The 17,160-nt window shown below is 42.6% G+C and overlaps 1 protein-coding gene across 3 annotated transcripts in view; it reads left to right on the top strand.

Annotated features, from left to right (window-relative positions):
- The window catches only part of PATL1 (PAT1 homolog 1, processing body mRNA decay factor), a 34,258-nt gene that overhangs the window by 258 nt on the left and 16,840 nt on the right, over nucleotides 1–17,160 (top strand). Inside the window, exons 1-9 of one of the 3 annotated variants that reach the window (XM_048484221.1) lie at nucleotides 194–829; nucleotides 7,366–7,477; nucleotides 7,763–7,977; nucleotides 8,081–8,158; nucleotides 9,973–10,167; nucleotides 14,812–14,913; nucleotides 15,697–15,786; nucleotides 15,994–16,205; nucleotides 16,306–16,395. In XM_048484221.1, the coding sequence (XP_048340178.1) occupies nucleotides 7,858–7,977; nucleotides 8,081–8,158; nucleotides 9,973–10,167; nucleotides 14,812–14,913; nucleotides 15,697–15,786; nucleotides 15,994–16,205; nucleotides 16,306–16,395 (887 nt within the window). In that variant the 5' untranslated portion in view covers nucleotides 194–829; nucleotides 7,366–7,477; nucleotides 7,763–7,857. Of the gene's footprint in view, nucleotides 1–193; nucleotides 830–7,365; nucleotides 7,478–7,762; nucleotides 7,978–8,080; nucleotides 8,159–9,972; nucleotides 10,168–14,811; nucleotides 14,914–15,696; nucleotides 15,787–15,993; nucleotides 16,206–16,305; nucleotides 16,396–17,160 lie in introns of those variants that run through there. The other 2 variants (XM_048484218.1, XM_048484219.1) reach the window with 2 other exon arrangements.

The following is a 17,160-nucleotide window of genomic DNA, read 5'->3' as shown; positions in this document are numbered from 1 at the left end:
ACCTTTGCGGTGACCTTTGACCCTTTGTGGGAGCTCTTGGCTCTTCGTTTCCTCTTCGAACTTTCCAGTGGCGCGCGCTAAACCGTAGGGGCCGCTCTAGGACCGAAGGGTCTTTGAACAATGACCCGGGAAGTCCTCTGCGCCAGGAGGGTGTGGCTGCCAGGCTAGGGGCTGGAAGCGGGGCAGCTTTTGGCCACCGAGCCCTTACACTGGGAGGGGCCCGCTTTGGAGCCATACTTTCAGTTGCAGTAGCTCTAGTCAGTGCACCCTGTAGGCATAATCCAGTTGTCCTTATAGCTGGAGTCATCGGTGTGCGGCAGTTCCTGTAACTCTAGTCTAAAGCATTCTTCGGCAACAGCTAATTTGGTGCTGTAGACTGTCTTGTTTTCACTGCTTTCATATTTACTTCCCTTTGGGGAGGAGACATCTTCCCGCTTATGACAGTTTTCTGTTCCTTAGGGCCACTTCATGCAGAAGCTTTGTTAATAGCATACATAGTGGCCCTGCGACTGTACAACACATTATGTTAACTATGGGTTAGAGGGCATGAGTTTTTCTTGTGCAGGGAATGGAGATTGGTCATAAATGCATGGGTTATCATGTTCAGAATGAAACTTGTTAGGTTTACCAAACATCAGGGTCTGATCAGTAGGAGTGCATTTCTGGTCTAGCCATGTAAATCTATGAACTGAAGCCCGCTATGAAAGTCCTGAGATTGTATAGCAAAGGATGTCAACTGTGAGTGAATTCAGTGCTTCTACATGCAGAAATGCTTCATATGAACGAGTGATAGGGGCAGCTGGCTTACCTGTGCAAAAGAATCAACTTTGTGAGTATTTAAAGTGGGGTGTTCTCGTATATTGCAAGAGTTGTCTTTTATCTGCAAAAATTAACGTTAGGAACAGCTTTGTTAAGGTGGTTGATGAGTAAAACTACAACAGTGGGACAGTGCCAGTAACATTTTGACATTTGAATGTGCTTTCTTCGTTGTGTTTGCATATGGAGGATGTTCTCAAATGGGCCAGTGTAGTAGGGGAAACATTGGTCTGTTCCATAGATGATTGTTAGTCTTGTGATCTGCACAACAGAGTCTTATGACTGATGTCTTGTAAAGTGGGGAGTCTAGAGCAGTTTTGTAAAATTAGCATAGGCAACTTGGACTGCATTGAAACCATTAATGATTCAGGTGTATTTATATTTTATGCTAGTTCAATACACTAGGTTCTCCTGGGAGTTTAATGGGCTAGAGCTCCTGCTGGTGGGCTGGGTCAATGCTGTTTCATTCTATCTCCAGATTTTGTAATTTGTGAGTCACAAAAAGTTGTTGTGCAGGTTGGATGTAGCTCCTGAAGCAGACTAAAGTGCATGATCTTCTAAATCTTATTTGTTCCTAATAAATGTCCTTTATATAGTCTTCCATATAAGATGGCAGCTTTAGAAAGTTCCTCTCCTTCTGGCAGTGCCTTTTTGTTTCAAGTAAATTCTAATCTAGAAAAACGGTTCACTTGAACCAAATTGAAGGATGTTGATTGTCTTGAATCAGATATTGTTAAATGTAACAGGGTGATCTTCATGTATGCTGTAAGAATATGACTAGATGTACAATTAAAATATGTTCTTAGCTCCTTTTCCTATTTCTTCCATTTTAAGATCAAGGGAAGTGTTTATATTATAATAGCATACTTTAAAGGACTTTTCCAATTACTAGCCTGATCATACAAGAAATGCTCAGTTGTACCTCTCGTGTGAATCCATGCATTCTTCTGAGATCACACATCTATTGTGAGATAGCTCAAGCACTAATCACAGCTGGGCAGCCTCATCCACAGTGGAGCTGGCAGGCCACAACGCTGATGCGATGCTGCCCCGCCACTCCCAGAGAGGCTTCCCAGTGGTGTGAGGCGGTTCGTAAAGTCTGATACACTGTCTGCTGCCAAGAAGCCGCAATGGGCTGCAATGGATTTATTTCAGGCAAAAGGCTGGCTTAATTCTGGATTGGCAGTGTCATGTGCTGCGTCTCACCACTGGGGGAGGGCAGCAATGGCTGCACACCAGTGGTTTCGCCCTCTACTGGGGTAAATGCACCCAAAAGGATGAATCCACTGGCGTGGCTTCCCTTCCACTTCCAGTGGTGGATTTAGCCCCTCCCTTTTGCTCTTAAAACGGCCGTAGAGTGTATTGTTCCTGAATAAATATGCTAATCCACACCACACCACTAGATACCAAACTGCTATATTGTGAGATTTCTTCTTCTTCTTTTTTTTAAGTGACTTAGAGTGCAATCTTAAAGTAATTTCAATGGGCTTAGACTAGAGTAACTTTGCAAAGGGTTGCACTGTTAGTAGCCAGATGTTCTTTTGCCAATGCAAAGTGAAACTAACAGTGTTGGTTTCCTTTTCCCTCTTCCTATGGCTCAGTGAAATTGACAAACTTTGCTTTAGGCCGGAAAATGCAAGATGGGTTTTTCATCTTTCTCCCCATCCTCTTTTAAAGGGGTACATAGTTATGCCTCCCCCTTCCAGGAGCAGCAGTGGCGTAGTGGTTAAGAGCAGGTGTACTCTAATCTGGAGGAACCGGATTTGATTCCCCGCTCTGCCGCCTGAGCTGTGGAGGCTTATCTGGGGAATTCACATTAGCCTGTGCACTCTAACACATGTCAGCTGGGTGACCTTGGGCTAGTCACAGTTCTTCTGAGCTCTCTCAGCCCCACCTACCTCACAGGGTGTTTGTTGTGAAGAGGAAAGGAAAGGGAGTTTGTAAGCCCCTTTGAGTCTCCTTTAGGAGAGAAAGGGGGGGAATATAAATCTAACTCTTCTTCTTCTGTATAACACAGGGTTCCCATCCATCCAATATTCTTTGAGGCTATCATATAGAGTTACGTTGGGAAGCTGACATAAATGAAATGGTGCATTTTAGGTGCACAGCATCCAAGTTTATGGGTACAATCTGGATGAAAACATTAAATTGCTGTGTCAGATTATCTTCATGGTTTCATGGGTAGGATTTTTATGTATGTTTAAATTCTGAGTTATTTGCCGAAATGTGCTTGTGTCTGTTAAGAAATAACTGTAATGATTGGCCGGACTCAGTATTTGCATTATCGAAGGGAAAGTCTTAGTTTGTTTCCATCCTTAGTTCTGTTTCATCTTGGTGCATAGCTCTTTTCATGCTTGTTGAGAAGTATAATTTTTAAGAAGCACTGAAGAAAGGCTTATGATTTGAAACTGAAATATTGTAATCCAAATTCAGCTCATGAGTTAAATCACTCCATATAATGAATATATTCTAACATAGTGAAAAAGAAGCTAGAATTTTTAAATTGGTGAATTATGCAATTGTTTAAGGAAAGATTTATTACCCCTCTTCTTGAGCAAGAAGCCTAATGGAAAACCTATATTCAGGTCTGGGTCTTGGGCAGCCCAATCCAGAGGCCACTAGGGATAGCCTACAGAGGGTTTTCAGGCAGCCCGGGGATGCATCCAAAAAGATTAGGCCGTAAAGCACTTGTTCTTTAAAGCTAACAAAATTGTTGCATTATAAATTATGCAAGGGTTGCTGCAACATTTTTCAACACTAACTTTTCTGAAAATGTAGGTTGTGAGCTAAGTAATCGTAATTAAGTAACCATGGCTTCCACCTATCTTTTCTCATCCTTGAAAACAGGAATAGAAAGTGCTTCTCACTAGCACTGTTATTCTGCTACATGTTCCCCACATGTTATCAGTCCCATTTTACATTTTAATTTCATAACATTCACTCTGACTGTGACCTTAGACGTCTCTACACTAACGAACGAAGCATGAAAAATAAAGAAGGTGAACTCGAACTCTTAACATGGCACAGCAAATATGATATAATAGGCATTACTGAAACCTGGTGGGATGAGTCTCATGACTGAAATGAAACAATTGAGGAATATAACCTATTTCAGTGAAATAGACCAACTAGGGAAGGAGGAGGAATCACATTATACATCAGGGATGATTATACCTATGAGCAGGTCCATGACTTAAATCCTGGAAGCCAGGTTGAGAGAATCTGGGTAAAAATTAAGGGGGAGAGAAACAACAGTGATCTCAAGCCAGACTGAAGATGCAAAAAGGGGTCAGCTATTTTAGATCTGCTCCTAACCAACACTGATGACGTGGTTAATGGGGTCAAAGTGGTAGGGTCCTTAGGTGGGAGTGACCATGTTCTCCTGGAGTTTGTTATACAGTGGAAAGGGGATGCCAAGTACAGCCATGCATGCATTCTAGACTTTAAGAAAGCTGATTTCAGTAAACTTCGGAAACTACTGGATGTGATCCCATGGTTAAGAATACTAGAAGAGAAGGGAGTGCATGATGGATGGGAGTTTCTTAAAAGTGGGATCTTGAAGGCACAATTTCAAACAGTTCCAATGAGGAGGAAAAATTGGAGGTGTCTAAGGAAATAGATGTCTATGGATCTTTCCGCTGAGCTAAGATTTAAAGGGTCATGTACAGGAAATTGGAAAAGGGGGAAATCTCCAAAGAGGAATTCAAACAAATAACTAGGATGTGTAGGGAGAAAATTAGAGAAGGTAAAGTGCAGAACAAGCTTAGGCTTGTCAGAGAGGTCAAAATAATACAAAGGGCTTTTCGGGTTATGTTTGTAGCAAAAGGAAGAAAAAATTATGATAGCGTCACTGCATGGAGAAGAAGGCAAAATGCTAACGCGATGGAATAAAGGCAGAACACCTTCAACAACTTCATTGCCTCAGTCTTCTCCCAAAAGAAACATAGTGCTCAACCAGGGGGAAATGGGACAGAAGATGCAGTAGGGGAAATTCATTACAGAATAAATAAAGAGGTAATATAGCAATATCTGGCTACTTTAAATGAATTCAAATCTCCAGGGCCTGGCAAACTACCTCCCAGGGTATTAAAGAACTGGCAGAAATAATCTTGGAACCACTTGCAGTATTCGTTGAGAAATCATTTGAGAACAGGAGAAGTCCCAGAAGACTGGAGGAGGGCTAATGTTAAACCCATCTTCAAAAAGGGAAAAAGAGGACCCAAACGATTGCTGCCCAGTAAGCCTGACATCAATACCAGAAAAGATTCTAGAGTAGATCATTAGATAGTCTATAAGCACTTAGAAGGGAATGCTATGATCACTAAAAGTCAGCATGGTTTTTCAAAACCAAATCATACCAGACTAATCTCATCTTTTTTTTGCTAGAGTGACAAGTTTGGTAGACGAAAGGAATGCTGTGGATGTAGCCTACCTTGACTTCAGTGAGGTCTTTGACAAAGTCCCCCATGTCATTCTTGCAAGCAAACTAGTAAAATATGGGCTGGACAATGCTACTGTTATTTGGATTTGTAATTGGTTGACTGACTGAACCCAAAAGGTGCTCACCAATGGCTCATCTTCATCCTGGAGAGAAGTGTGTAGTGGGGTGCCACAGTGTTCTGTCCTGGGCCCAGTTCTATTCAGTATTTTTACCAATGATTTGGATGATAGAATAGAAGACATGCTAATCAAATTTGCAGATGACACTAAATTAGGAGGTGTAACTAATACCCCAGAGAACAGGGTCAGAATTCAAAATGACCTGGGCAGATTATAGAGCTGAGCCAAAACTAATAAAATGAATTTCACAGAAATAAATGTAAGATATTGCACTTAGGGGGGAAATGAAATGCACAGACATGAGACAACAGTACATGTGAAAGGGATATGGGAGTTTTCATAGATCACAAACTGAACATGAGTTCTTAGTGTGATGTGGCAGCCAAGGAGGCCAATGCAATTCTGGGCTGCATCAATAGGAGTATAGTGTCTAGATTGAAGGATGCAATAGTACCCCTTTATTCTGCATTGGTCAGACCTCACCTGGAATACTGTGGCCAGTTCTGGGTGCCCCAATTCAAGAAGGATTTTGACATGTTGAAATGGGTCCAGAAGAGGGCAATCAAAATGGTAAAAGGTCTGGATTCCATGCCCTGTGAGGAGTGGTTAGGGAGCTAGGTATGCTTAGTCCGGGGAAGAGAAGGTTTAGGGGTGACATGATAGCCATGTTTAAACATTTGAAGGGATGTCATGTTGAAGATGAAGCAAGCTTGTTTTCTGCTGCTCCAGAGACTGGGACAAGGATAATGTATTCAAGGTGCAGGAAAAGAGATTCCACCTAAACATTAGGAAGAACTTCCTGATGTTAACAGCTGATACACTGCCTTGGAGAGTGGTGGAGTCTCCTTTGGAGGTTTTTAAACACAGACTGGATGACCATCTGTCAAGTGTGTTTTGACTGTATTCCTGCATGGCAGGGGATTGGACTTGATGGCCCTTGTGGTCTCTTCCAACCTTATGATTCTGTGCTTCCTAGGGAATTGATGCAACACCCTGGGAAGAAAAGGACGGGAAAATATAGTTGTATTAAGGTTCTGGGGGTATCATGAAATTGACAGTGATGAAGATAGCTTTTGCTTTCATGTGATGTAACAGTTTTGTTTCCCAAAATCTTCTTTCTGAATTCTAGTTTTTGAAATCTCTGTTATATAGCCAGAAAGGCTGGTGGAAATTAAAGCCAGTTGGTCATGCTGCTGTTTAGACATTTTGTATCAGTTCTTGGGAATATATTTTTCATGTCCTGTTGATAAGCAGGCTACTTGTATTGGGGTACCTACAGTGCCATTTTGTTTTGTTGCAATGAAATAGAGGCATACCGGTTGGTGGTGTCCTGTGGGTTGCAACCTCTGGTCCAAGCCAAACCCAGCCCACCAGTTAACTATTTTGACCTTTCACATACGTGATAATTCCCTTTTTCCTCCTATTCTAGGTGGGTGAAAATGCAAGTGGCTTTTTGGAACCCTTGGGGACCACCAGCATTTAGTTGGTGGGAATGTGCCATCTTGGTGGGCCAAAATTTTTGCAGGCCTACTTTAGTGAGAACATTTTTTTTTCTAAATTATGTTTGTGTTGTAAATGCCTTGGGTATCTCTTGGGGAAAGGGCATGTGAACTTTTGGAGGAGTGCATACAAATAAGTGTTTTTCCTGTTGGTTGATTACATGACGTGTGAGATGCCCTTTTTCTCAAGTACTCATGCATTCAGGAAAAGTAGAAATATAATGATGCTATCCTCTGGTAGAGTAATTTATCCTGATTTATAACACTGTTAACAGTTTTCAGTCACAGTTGCAGATTTTCCTATATTGATACTACCTTATGGTTTTGATGCTTCCTCATGAGGAATAATTAGTCCAGAATCATAGTGTTGAGACTCTGGTAGCAGGCATAAGGGAACAGTCTTTACTATATTTTCAGGGAAATTGATGGGGTGTAGTATCTGCCAAAATTAAACCTGCTGAAATGTTTATATGGCTTTTCCCCTTTAAAGTCCCTGGAGGATTGTCCTCTGGATGAGGAGGAAGAAGCCTTTCAAACCTTGACTGAGGAAGATGAAGATATTGACCAATTTAATGATGACACGTTTGGAGCTGGTGCAGTTGGTGAGTTTGTTTAATAAATAATATTCCAGTTTTCTTATTCATGTTTCTATTACTTGTTTATATTTGCTGCTCTGCACCAGTGTGATGAACTGTTGTGTCTTCACTTCTTATCGATGGACTATCACTTGGCACACTCCTGGATTGCATCACTGCTGTTCAGATGATCTGTCAAGTCCTGTGCTATTTTTTGCCTGCAAGGTGTACACAGGTACACTCCTTGTGCACACAGGTACACAAGGAGTGAGGATTATGGTAAGAATGCCAAGCAAATTTCTTTCTTTATAGATGATGATTGGCAAGAGGCACATGAACGACTGGCAGAGTTGGAAGAGAAGCCCACATCCTCAGGAAAGCAAGGGGAGCAGGCAGTCACTGATGAAATGGACCTGTTGGGAGACCATGAAGAGAATCTGGCGGAGAGGCTGAGCAAGATGGTGATTGATAATGAGCTGGAGGACCCAGCTATCATGCAGGCTGTGCAAACCCGGCCCCTGATGCAGGTGTGTAACAGGTGATAATGTGGTCAGAGAGCAACAGAGAAGCAATAACACAATCCAGGAGGATTCTTCCTGTAGTTGTAACTCTATGTGTCTGTCTTTTCAGCAACCAGGTGGTCTCAGCTCAAGCATCTGGGATGGCCCTTCTGTTCTCAGGCGCATTACAGGACCCCTTCTCACTCAGGTGCAGTGCTGTGTTTTCCTTCTGTTTCCTTAAAAGAATACTCAGGTTTTCCAACAAGCTGGCTGTTACCGCCCCCCCCCCCCAATTGCTTTTGTTATTTAATGTTTATGTAAGTTTGTGTTCTTTACAGTAGATAGTGACTCAATAAGTCTTTTGTGAAAAGATAGCTTTAAGTTATACAAATGGGGGGGGAAAGAATGGATGGTGTGGGGGTAATGGAAGATATCTGTACTGATATCGTAAAGGCCTTGCAAAAGGTATAGAAGCCCTTTTTGAGAAGATAATTATTGCACTGACCATTATTGCACTGCTTTGTTTATTGCACTGCTTTGTTGCAACAGTTATGGGTGTGCCAGGTACATTGAAAGCAAGCCTACCTTTACTCAGTACTAGTACATTTTTTGTTACTGTAGGCATAGCGCAGCCTACCTTTACTCAGTACTAGTACATTTTTTGTTACTGTAGGCAGTCCAGTTTATATCTTGAAGTAAAGGTCTTTGCCCTTTTAAAAGAGTTTGGCTCATTAAGATGCTATAAAATTCCATAGTCCGATCTGTTCCTTTTCCAGGATAAAGATGACACAAGATTTGAGAATGCAGCCACCATTTCCTGGACTATCTTTGTTGTAGGATCCTCCGCTTGGGTCCTGGTGTCTTGGGGACAGAACTAGGTAGGCACCAGGACCCAAACGGAGAGTTCTAGAACAAAGACAGTCCAGGAAATGGCAGATGAATTCTCAAATCTGGTGTCATCTTCATCCTGGAAAAGGTATACCTTGAGTAGAGGTAAGCTGTCTGAAGACTATTCCTATGAAATATGTTGGCATTGGAAATTACTTAAATGTCTTTACAAATAGCATAAGGAAAATTCATGGCTGATACATCCATCAAGAGCCATGGTAGTTTAATGAAACTTGAAATTCCTGTTGCTGATGAACAAATGATGGGGCGTACAATTGTGGATATGTTCATTTGATCAACTGAGATCACTCTGCCATACTGTGGATAAGAAGCCACTGGTCTCAGATTTGTCTGTACCTTGCACAAAGAAGAGTTGATGCATTACTCCCAAGTTAGCCTGCAGTGTTCAGGATTATGTATGATCCTAAATCTCAGCTAAGAATTTTCATTCTGTATTGCTGATTTGCACTTCCCACAAAGTACTTTTTCATGGGTTGACTTTGAACAAATGTTACTATACCCTTTCTCATAGTATGGATTAATCCACTACATCTTCATGGATCTTACTTTTGTTGCAGTGCTCCGTGCCGTCCTAGTGCCTGCTTGCCCCCGTCCAATACTCTTTTTTAGATTAAAGAATCATATTTAAGAGCCAGCTTTGACGTTATCCTTGGCATTGTTAACCACAGCATTTTTATCAAAGAGCATTTATGTTGCTCCAGACGGCTGTCAGCAACACTTTGGTTTTTATACAGTCGCAGTATTTTGTTACCTGCGGCTGCATGGAGCCTACAAAATGGCGGGCTCAACAGTATGAAAATGAATGTGTTGCTGATAGCCGTCAGGAGCAAAGTACATGCTCTTTTATCAAAGTGCTGTGTTTAACAATGCCAAGGATAATGTTTTTGATGAAGCTGGTGCTTAAATACAATTCTTTATTCTAAAAAGAGAATCTGCACTTCTTTGACAAGTGGTCACCCTCACATTTGACTTCTGCTGAATTGTCATATTTCAGTGAGAAAGGGTATAGGCTCCTTAAGAACCAGTTAGCGTTAATCTGTGGTCTGCTGTTTCTCTTTCTCCAAATGCATAATTTTAAAAAGTAAATAGTTGTTCCCTTCCTTTTTGGTGCAGGAGGTCCCCTCAGTGTCTGTGCTAGAATACGCCCTGCCCCAGAGGCCGTCTCAGGTTCGAGAGGAGGAACAGGATGTCTCGGAACGTGCACTGCCCAGGCGATCATCTTCACCAGTCATTGGCAGCCCCCCTGTCAGAGCTGTTCCCATCGGGACACCTCCTAAGCAGCCCACCATGCCCAGTTTTAACCAGCAGGTATTGCTTCTACTTGTGCTGTTCTGGAACAGGCAGCAAGTGGGATATTTGGGAGGGGAAGGGAAGACAGAATTGTGCTTTGCTGTGCAGTGTAAGGGATGGCCCTTAGCTTAGCAGCTACACAGATGATCATTTTCTGCCATCAGTACTTTGTCCTGCTTGGAGTGCTTAAGTTCATGTTTGCACTCCCCTCTCTCTCTCTCTCTCTCTCTCTCTCTCTCTCTCTCTCTGTATGTGTCTGTCTCGCGTTCATCTGCTTTTTGTTCTCACCTTGCTTGTCTGTCTGTTTTAGTGTTTGAAACTTTGTGGATCTCTGTCTTCAGTACAGTCCCACATTGGGACTGCACATGTGAAGACTGGCTGTGGAATAGAGGATTCTAGATTCTTTGGGGACTGAGGGGCCCTGGTGTAGCAATGAGGGGCATGACGGGGCAGAGTCCTGGGCAGCACTTCCTGGGGGGTGCATTATCATGAGTGTGGGGCCAGCCAATCCACCCCAATCTCCATGTGCAGTTTGGAGTGGCTGGCCTGCACTTGATCTCCACGGGGAGTTTGGGGACTGGGCCAGTCAGGCTGGCCCTGCTGGCTAGCTGCACCCCACGGGGCAAGGCTGTGGGGGGGACACAGCATCTGAGGTGAGTCCTGGGCACTGCATTATTAAGCTATATCCCTGATGAGGAACGTCCCTCTCTCCCAGAATTTGTGCTGGGTTTTTTTCCTGCCCAAACAGTCACCTGCTCTGGAGGAACGGTGCCTCCTTCCCTCAGTTCCTTTCTTGCCATATCTGTGATTGAAGCTTTATCACGTACGACAGAGCCATTCTTCTTTTTGTTGGCATCTTCTGTCCTGTGATATTTTTCTTTAAGGAAAAAAGAAGAAAGATGGGTTTTCAGTGGTGTCAGAATTGGTTTTCCAAGGACTGTGGGTGAGGTCGCTTTAGCTGACTTATCCAGCCAAAAGATCACCTCCTCCATTTGGTCTTTCTGATGAGTGTCTCCTCTCCACTGGCATTGAAGCCGCTACTTACCATCCAGGCAGAGCACAAAATATCACTGAAGGCCTTATTTAAAAAGTGGATATAATGCAGCACAAAAATGATGCATAGTGATGGATATAACCTCTGTCTCATGTGCCTGGGGGAGGCACACAATGTTCCCGGTTGTAAGATCTGTTAACAATTTCTGCCGAAAGCTAGGAGTGACAGGGCCTTCAGGTTAAAAATATGTGCAAGAGAGCTGTTACTTCCTCCAACACTTAAGTTGATCTCCAAGTCTGAGCTGCAGCCAAAGTCCTCCTTGGTCTGATTGGTTCTGTCAGTTCCAAGCACTGAACAGCAGTCTGAACCACTGTCTGCAAGATTGGTTCAGAGCACTGATTCACAGTCTGATTGATTCCATTGGTTCCAACTTTGGAACCTACATGTCCTTGTTCTCTTTCCTAGTCACACTACGTTCCCCACCACAGTGTGTCCAAACCCTCTTCAAAGAAATCAAAGCAGAAAATGAAACATGAGGAAAAATCTGTTGGTTTTCAGATATCACAAGAATTCATCCTCTTTGACTTCCCAGGACCAACCTGAAGTCATACTGCTTTCCCAGAGCAAATGCTGCAGATGGTGAAGTAATCTGGGATAGATGTTACAACTGCAAATAACAGACCAAAAGTGGCTAGGTCCACGGCATCTTCCTCAAGCATCCCTGGCTCCATATTGTGGTCCTGTCTCTAGATGCAAGATGGGGATCTCTGCTCTGAGGACTGTATTGTTTTCTGCCACCATGGACAATTTCTTGTCTATTAAAAAAAGAAAGAATCATCAGCCATATATATAGCAATTTTCTGAATTCCATGGCAGATATACTAAGCAACATCCACCATGCCAATCTCAAGCAGTCCGTTCAGAATCAGTTCTTCCACCCTGATTTTGAGATCTTGACATTCCTCTTTGCCACCAATATGACAGCAAAGATATTTATTTTTTATTTGTTTGCAGGAAGCGCTCCATTCTCAATAGGGAGAACTTTCAGATACTTTGTTACTGCCGTCTTTTTTTAATGCCTTCTGTCTTTCCCACTGTTCAACAGGATCCTAGGCAAGATTAGATCAGACAAGATTGACTGCATTCTGATAGCACCCTTCTGGCCCTGCCAGATCTGGTTTTCTGAGCTCTATTGGATGGCAGGGTCACAATGTAATGCACTCCTTCAGGCAAGGGATGTGCTGACTTTGGGCGCTTTGTTCAACCATGACATACACTGCTTACACTTGGCAGCATGGAGAATATAACCCCTAGATTGAACTTCATACCAGTTATGAATAAGGATCTGATCTAGTCTAAAACCTTCTAGCCGATAGTCTTATGCTAATAAATGGGAACGTTTCATCAGGTGAGCTAGGATAAGGGTCCTGTCGACATGCCCCTTACCTGAGGTATTGGAATGTTGCTCTCCCTTGACTCTTAATGGTTTGCCTTTCTCCTCAGTTAAGTTTCACTTTGGAGCTATTTCCACATATCATGATACAGTGGAGGGTGCTTCGCACATAGAATAACATGATGTTTTCTGTCTTTCTCTCCATGCCTAGGATTGTTCCCCAATTATCATTATCCTTAGTGTTATCAAGACTCATGATGCACTCATTTTTTTTCCAAATAATTTTTATTTTATCAACAAAGAATTCCCGGAAAGGGAAAGAAAGTAAAAAAGAATTAAAAAGTAAACATGAACAAACATAATAATACATATTAAATGATTTTGTGGATCTACATTTGTAATTTTGTAAACTTCATAGTCATCTTTTTTTCAAGTAATGCAGATTCACTTGTTATTAAAATTAAATAGATAAAGAAAAGGAAAAAATAAAGAAGAGGAGAAGAACAAAAGAAGGGGTGAGGCTGTTTCTAAGAGCTCTATAGCTCACTCACACTGCTGATCCTGGATTTTTTTTAGAACCAGTGGGTCTAAATCCAAACCCTTCTAGTCCATCTTAAGGTCCCCAATATCCGGGGAGGCGAGGGCTAAGAAAAACTTACTGTACACCTGGCAAAATAGCCCCTGTCAGCACTGTGTCATTTGGGAGTGCTCAGAGGCTCAACCAAAGTGAAACACCATTCCACCAACCAGGAGAAGATGGTTTTGTTCTTCTCTTCTTCTTTATTTTTTCCTTTTCTTCATCTATTTAATTTTAATAATAACAAGTGAATCTGCATTACTTGAGAAAAAGATGACTATGAAGTTTACAAAATTACAAACGTAGTACAAATGTACAAAAACCGTTCCACCAGAAGTTCCCATGATGCACCCATTTGAGCCATTGGCCTCCTGTCCTCTGGCCCTTTTGAATTGGAAGATGATGTTCCTAGTCCAAGTCAGTTCCACTGGGCTTCTTTGGTTGGTAAGTTGGCTGCATTAAGGGCTTCCCTTCTTTAACATTTTCAATGAAAGGGTCATACTTCCTTACCTGAAGTGGTTTCCAGATTCTACCTGGCACAAGAGGTATTGTTACCTGTATTTTTTCACCCCCCCCCCCCCAATATTAAAGCTGAACATGTCCTGTGCTCCATGGAGGTTGAGAGGGCCCTATTATATTACATTCACAGGACCAAAACATTTAGGATTGATCAGGCTTTATCCATTCGTTATTTGGGCCCACAGAAAGGCAAAACAACATCCCCAGAGTCTCTTTCCAGATGGGTTGTGGCTGCAATTTGATCCTGTTACAAGGCTGTGAACAAGTCCTGCTCACAGAGCATCCACACCTGCTACACCAGGGCACTGGGTTCTTTGGCTGCATTCCATCGTGGAGTTCTGCTGGTCAGTGTCTGTAAGGCAGCAACCTGAGCAGCTGAGGACATGTTTGTAAAACACTGTACTTGTACATTCAAGTGTGAGAAGACACAGAAGTTGGGGAAGTGGTCCTACGGTTGTCATTTCAGTGAGAGCATCACCTTGCCTCCTTTAGTGTATTGTTTCTAAAATCCCAAATGTGGGACTACACTGAAGATGAACGATGAAAACAGGGCTGCACTTACCTGACACTGTGTATTGACATTTTCTGTGCAGACACACATGCCATCCCACTCTGATTTTTCATTTTCTGCTAATAATTCATGGCAGGCAAGCAGGAACTGGGGGAGGGGAACTCTGCTCCTCTAGAGCACATGATAGTTTGAGCGGTTTTCTGCACTCGCTCTGGAGAAGAGGGGTGCCCCTCAGTTCCTTAAGAAACTAGAAACTTCTATTCCATGGCTGGCCTGCACATTTACAGTCCCAGTTTGGACTGCACTGAAGCTGGCAGATAAATGACAGTTGCAGGTAAGTACAACCCTGTTTTTTGCCACCCATCATTTATTCTGTGAAAGATAATATTTTTTAAAAAAACTGGCAAGGGCTTGACTTCTATCCATTGTGTGTTGGGTGTCCTATGGGATATAAAACTCACTTGCTTCTGAAAAAGTGTTTGTACTCTCAGTCTTTTGATCGTGACATTTTTATGTTTTATGAAATGAAAGTGCTAATCAAATAAATTAACCCTGTTAATGTTGAAGATGCAGTCTTCAACTTGGAAGTTTGACAAAATAGTTGGCTGTTTGAGGCTTAAGACAGATCTATGTATTGCTTTTTTTGGCTTTCTTCCCCTTTTCCATAGATCCTGTGCCCAAAGCCTGTCCATATCAGAGTCCCCATTCAGCAGCGTTACCCAAGTCCCTTCAGTGAGAGGATGTCTCCAAACCAACTGTGCAATGTCACGGTAGTACTGAGTATCTCTGCATGTTTGGTGCATTGTCTGATATCTAGCCTTAGAGTCAAACTACACACAAGTTGGGTCACGGTTCTCCCAATTCTGTTTACTTTCCTTGCAAGCTGTATGGCAGCTGTTGGGGAGATTAATTCATCAAGCGCTGCAGGGTTGATCAATTCATCAAGTGCTGCAATTTAGATCAGGATTACAATGCTTGGTGAGATGACCAGGGGCAGGCTATATTTCTCCAAGCTGAAGTAGCGGAGCTGTCCACACACTGTATGTAAAGAACTGTGTGTCTTAATTTCTCATGACAGCCATGTTCAGATATCAAAGCAGTTTGTGTGGATTTATTTGTTGCATTTTCCTGCAAATGCAAAGATGCCCCAGGGTTTATGAAGCCCTAATAGCTGTGTATTTCAGCATCCACCTGAGGAGCTAGCACTTGGCTGTTAGATATAGTGACAAAATCCATGATGAGCATCCTTTAGCATATGGTTATGGTTCCAAAAAAATCCTTAATGTGACCTTTCATTGCTGAAACATTTTGTCTGCAACTAGATCGGATTTTTTCTTTATTGCTGTCTCACCCCCAACCTTTCTATTCTGTCTGATAGGAATGGTCAGTGTCTTCAATGTTCGCTTGAATCTTGGCTTCTGTGTAACTTGATGCAGACAATTCTAGCTTCTATATTTTACCTGCCATTCTCCTGCCATCTGTCTTATGTCCTTGCAATGTTCCCATTGGGTCAGTTGGTTTAGAATTAGCGTGTTCCTTTTTTATGTTTTCAGAACTCCTCCCTCCTGGGCCACCCATTCCCACCCAGTGTTACTCCTGTTCTCACCCACCTCCAGAGAGCACAGCTGCTAGGAGGAGCACAGGTAAACAATTGTCTGCTACTGTGGGCTGTTTGCTCTGCTTTCACGTGTTATTATCTAGATTCCTGACTGCATATGTTTGCTTCATTTTGCTTCAGGAAATAGAGGAAATCATAAACAATAAAGTGTCTGTTTTTGTCCCCTGCTCTATATTAACATGGATAAGAGTCATGTATTGTTGATGTTTCCTTCTCTGTCTCGTGCCTACAGGCAGGTAGAATGTCTCCCAGCCAGTTTGCGCGGATCTCTGGACTTGTTAGCAACCCTCTCGCATCCATGAATCCCAAGCTACTTCAGGGCCGGGTTGGGCAGATGATGCCTCCAGCTAGTGGGTTTCGTGCCTTCTTTGGGGCACCACCTCCGCCTGCACCACCATCACAACACCACTCCACGTGTCCTGGAGCCCATTTGCAGAATTTAAGGTATCCCACTTGCTTCAGCCATCATTCAATGAGACAACTAAACTTCTGAGTTTGCGGGTTCTCACCTACCTTTTTCCTGACTGTGAACTTTGTTCCTTAGGCCTCAGTCACAGATGTTCAGGCCTGATACAACCCACCTTCACCCTCAGCATCGGCGACTCTTACACCAGAGGCAGCAGCAGAACAGGAAGTGAGTGTTGGATGCATCTGTGGGCTTCTTCTAAGGTAGGGAAGAAAAGCTTAAGTGAGCACCTTCACAATGCAAGGACACTCATGTGAGTCTTGGACGCTAAGAAGAAAGGTAATCTGAACAATGTGTATTCTTGCCATGGAGAGAAACCTTTTTCTGTGCTCATGGTGCCGGGAAGTATTTTTTCAATTTGTTTTGCATTATTCAGATTTGCAAATAGTAATTTGGAGGGGGAAATTACAAGGACTTTGGTGTGCAGGGAAGAATTGTATGAAGGGCTTGAAGACTGTACTGGATGTCTAACTCTAGCTAGAAAGGCAGGGTGGAATAGCACAGAAGGAGGAACTATTTCTTCACAAAATCCATAATTGCTTTAGAAAATTCACTAATACACAGTAGAATGGTGCCACTGGCTTAGATAGTTTTGAGAGACTTGATGGTTTTGAGAGTTTATGTACCACATAAAGTTATCTTTGTCAGTGATTATCACTAGGGTTGCTGAAAATAGAACCCCCCTTATTTAGGGGTAGTATACTGCTGATTAGATTCTGAGGACTTTTACCATTATCCCCCATTTATAGGCTTCTTAGGGGCATCTGGTCATCCACTGCTGGAAACAGAATATTGGATGCCAAGGCACTTATTTTCTTAGGGCTAGAGCTACACCGGACACCATAAAGGCCCACTCCCTGCCTTGCAGTATTCTATCCTTTGAGTCTTTGTCAAACCCTGTTCACTTCTATGTTGACTTTTTGCTCTATGGTC

This window comes from Sphaerodactylus townsendi, linkage group LG02, assembly GCF_021028975.2.
Source record: "Sphaerodactylus townsendi isolate TG3544 linkage group LG02, MPM_Stown_v2.3, whole genome shotgun sequence".
In the NCBI taxonomy this organism is placed as follows: domain Eukaryota; kingdom Metazoa; phylum Chordata; class Lepidosauria; order Squamata; family Sphaerodactylidae; genus Sphaerodactylus; species Sphaerodactylus townsendi.
The sequence above is the reverse complement of the archived record's forward strand: the minus strand, read 5'-3'. Positions and strand labels throughout refer to the sequence as shown.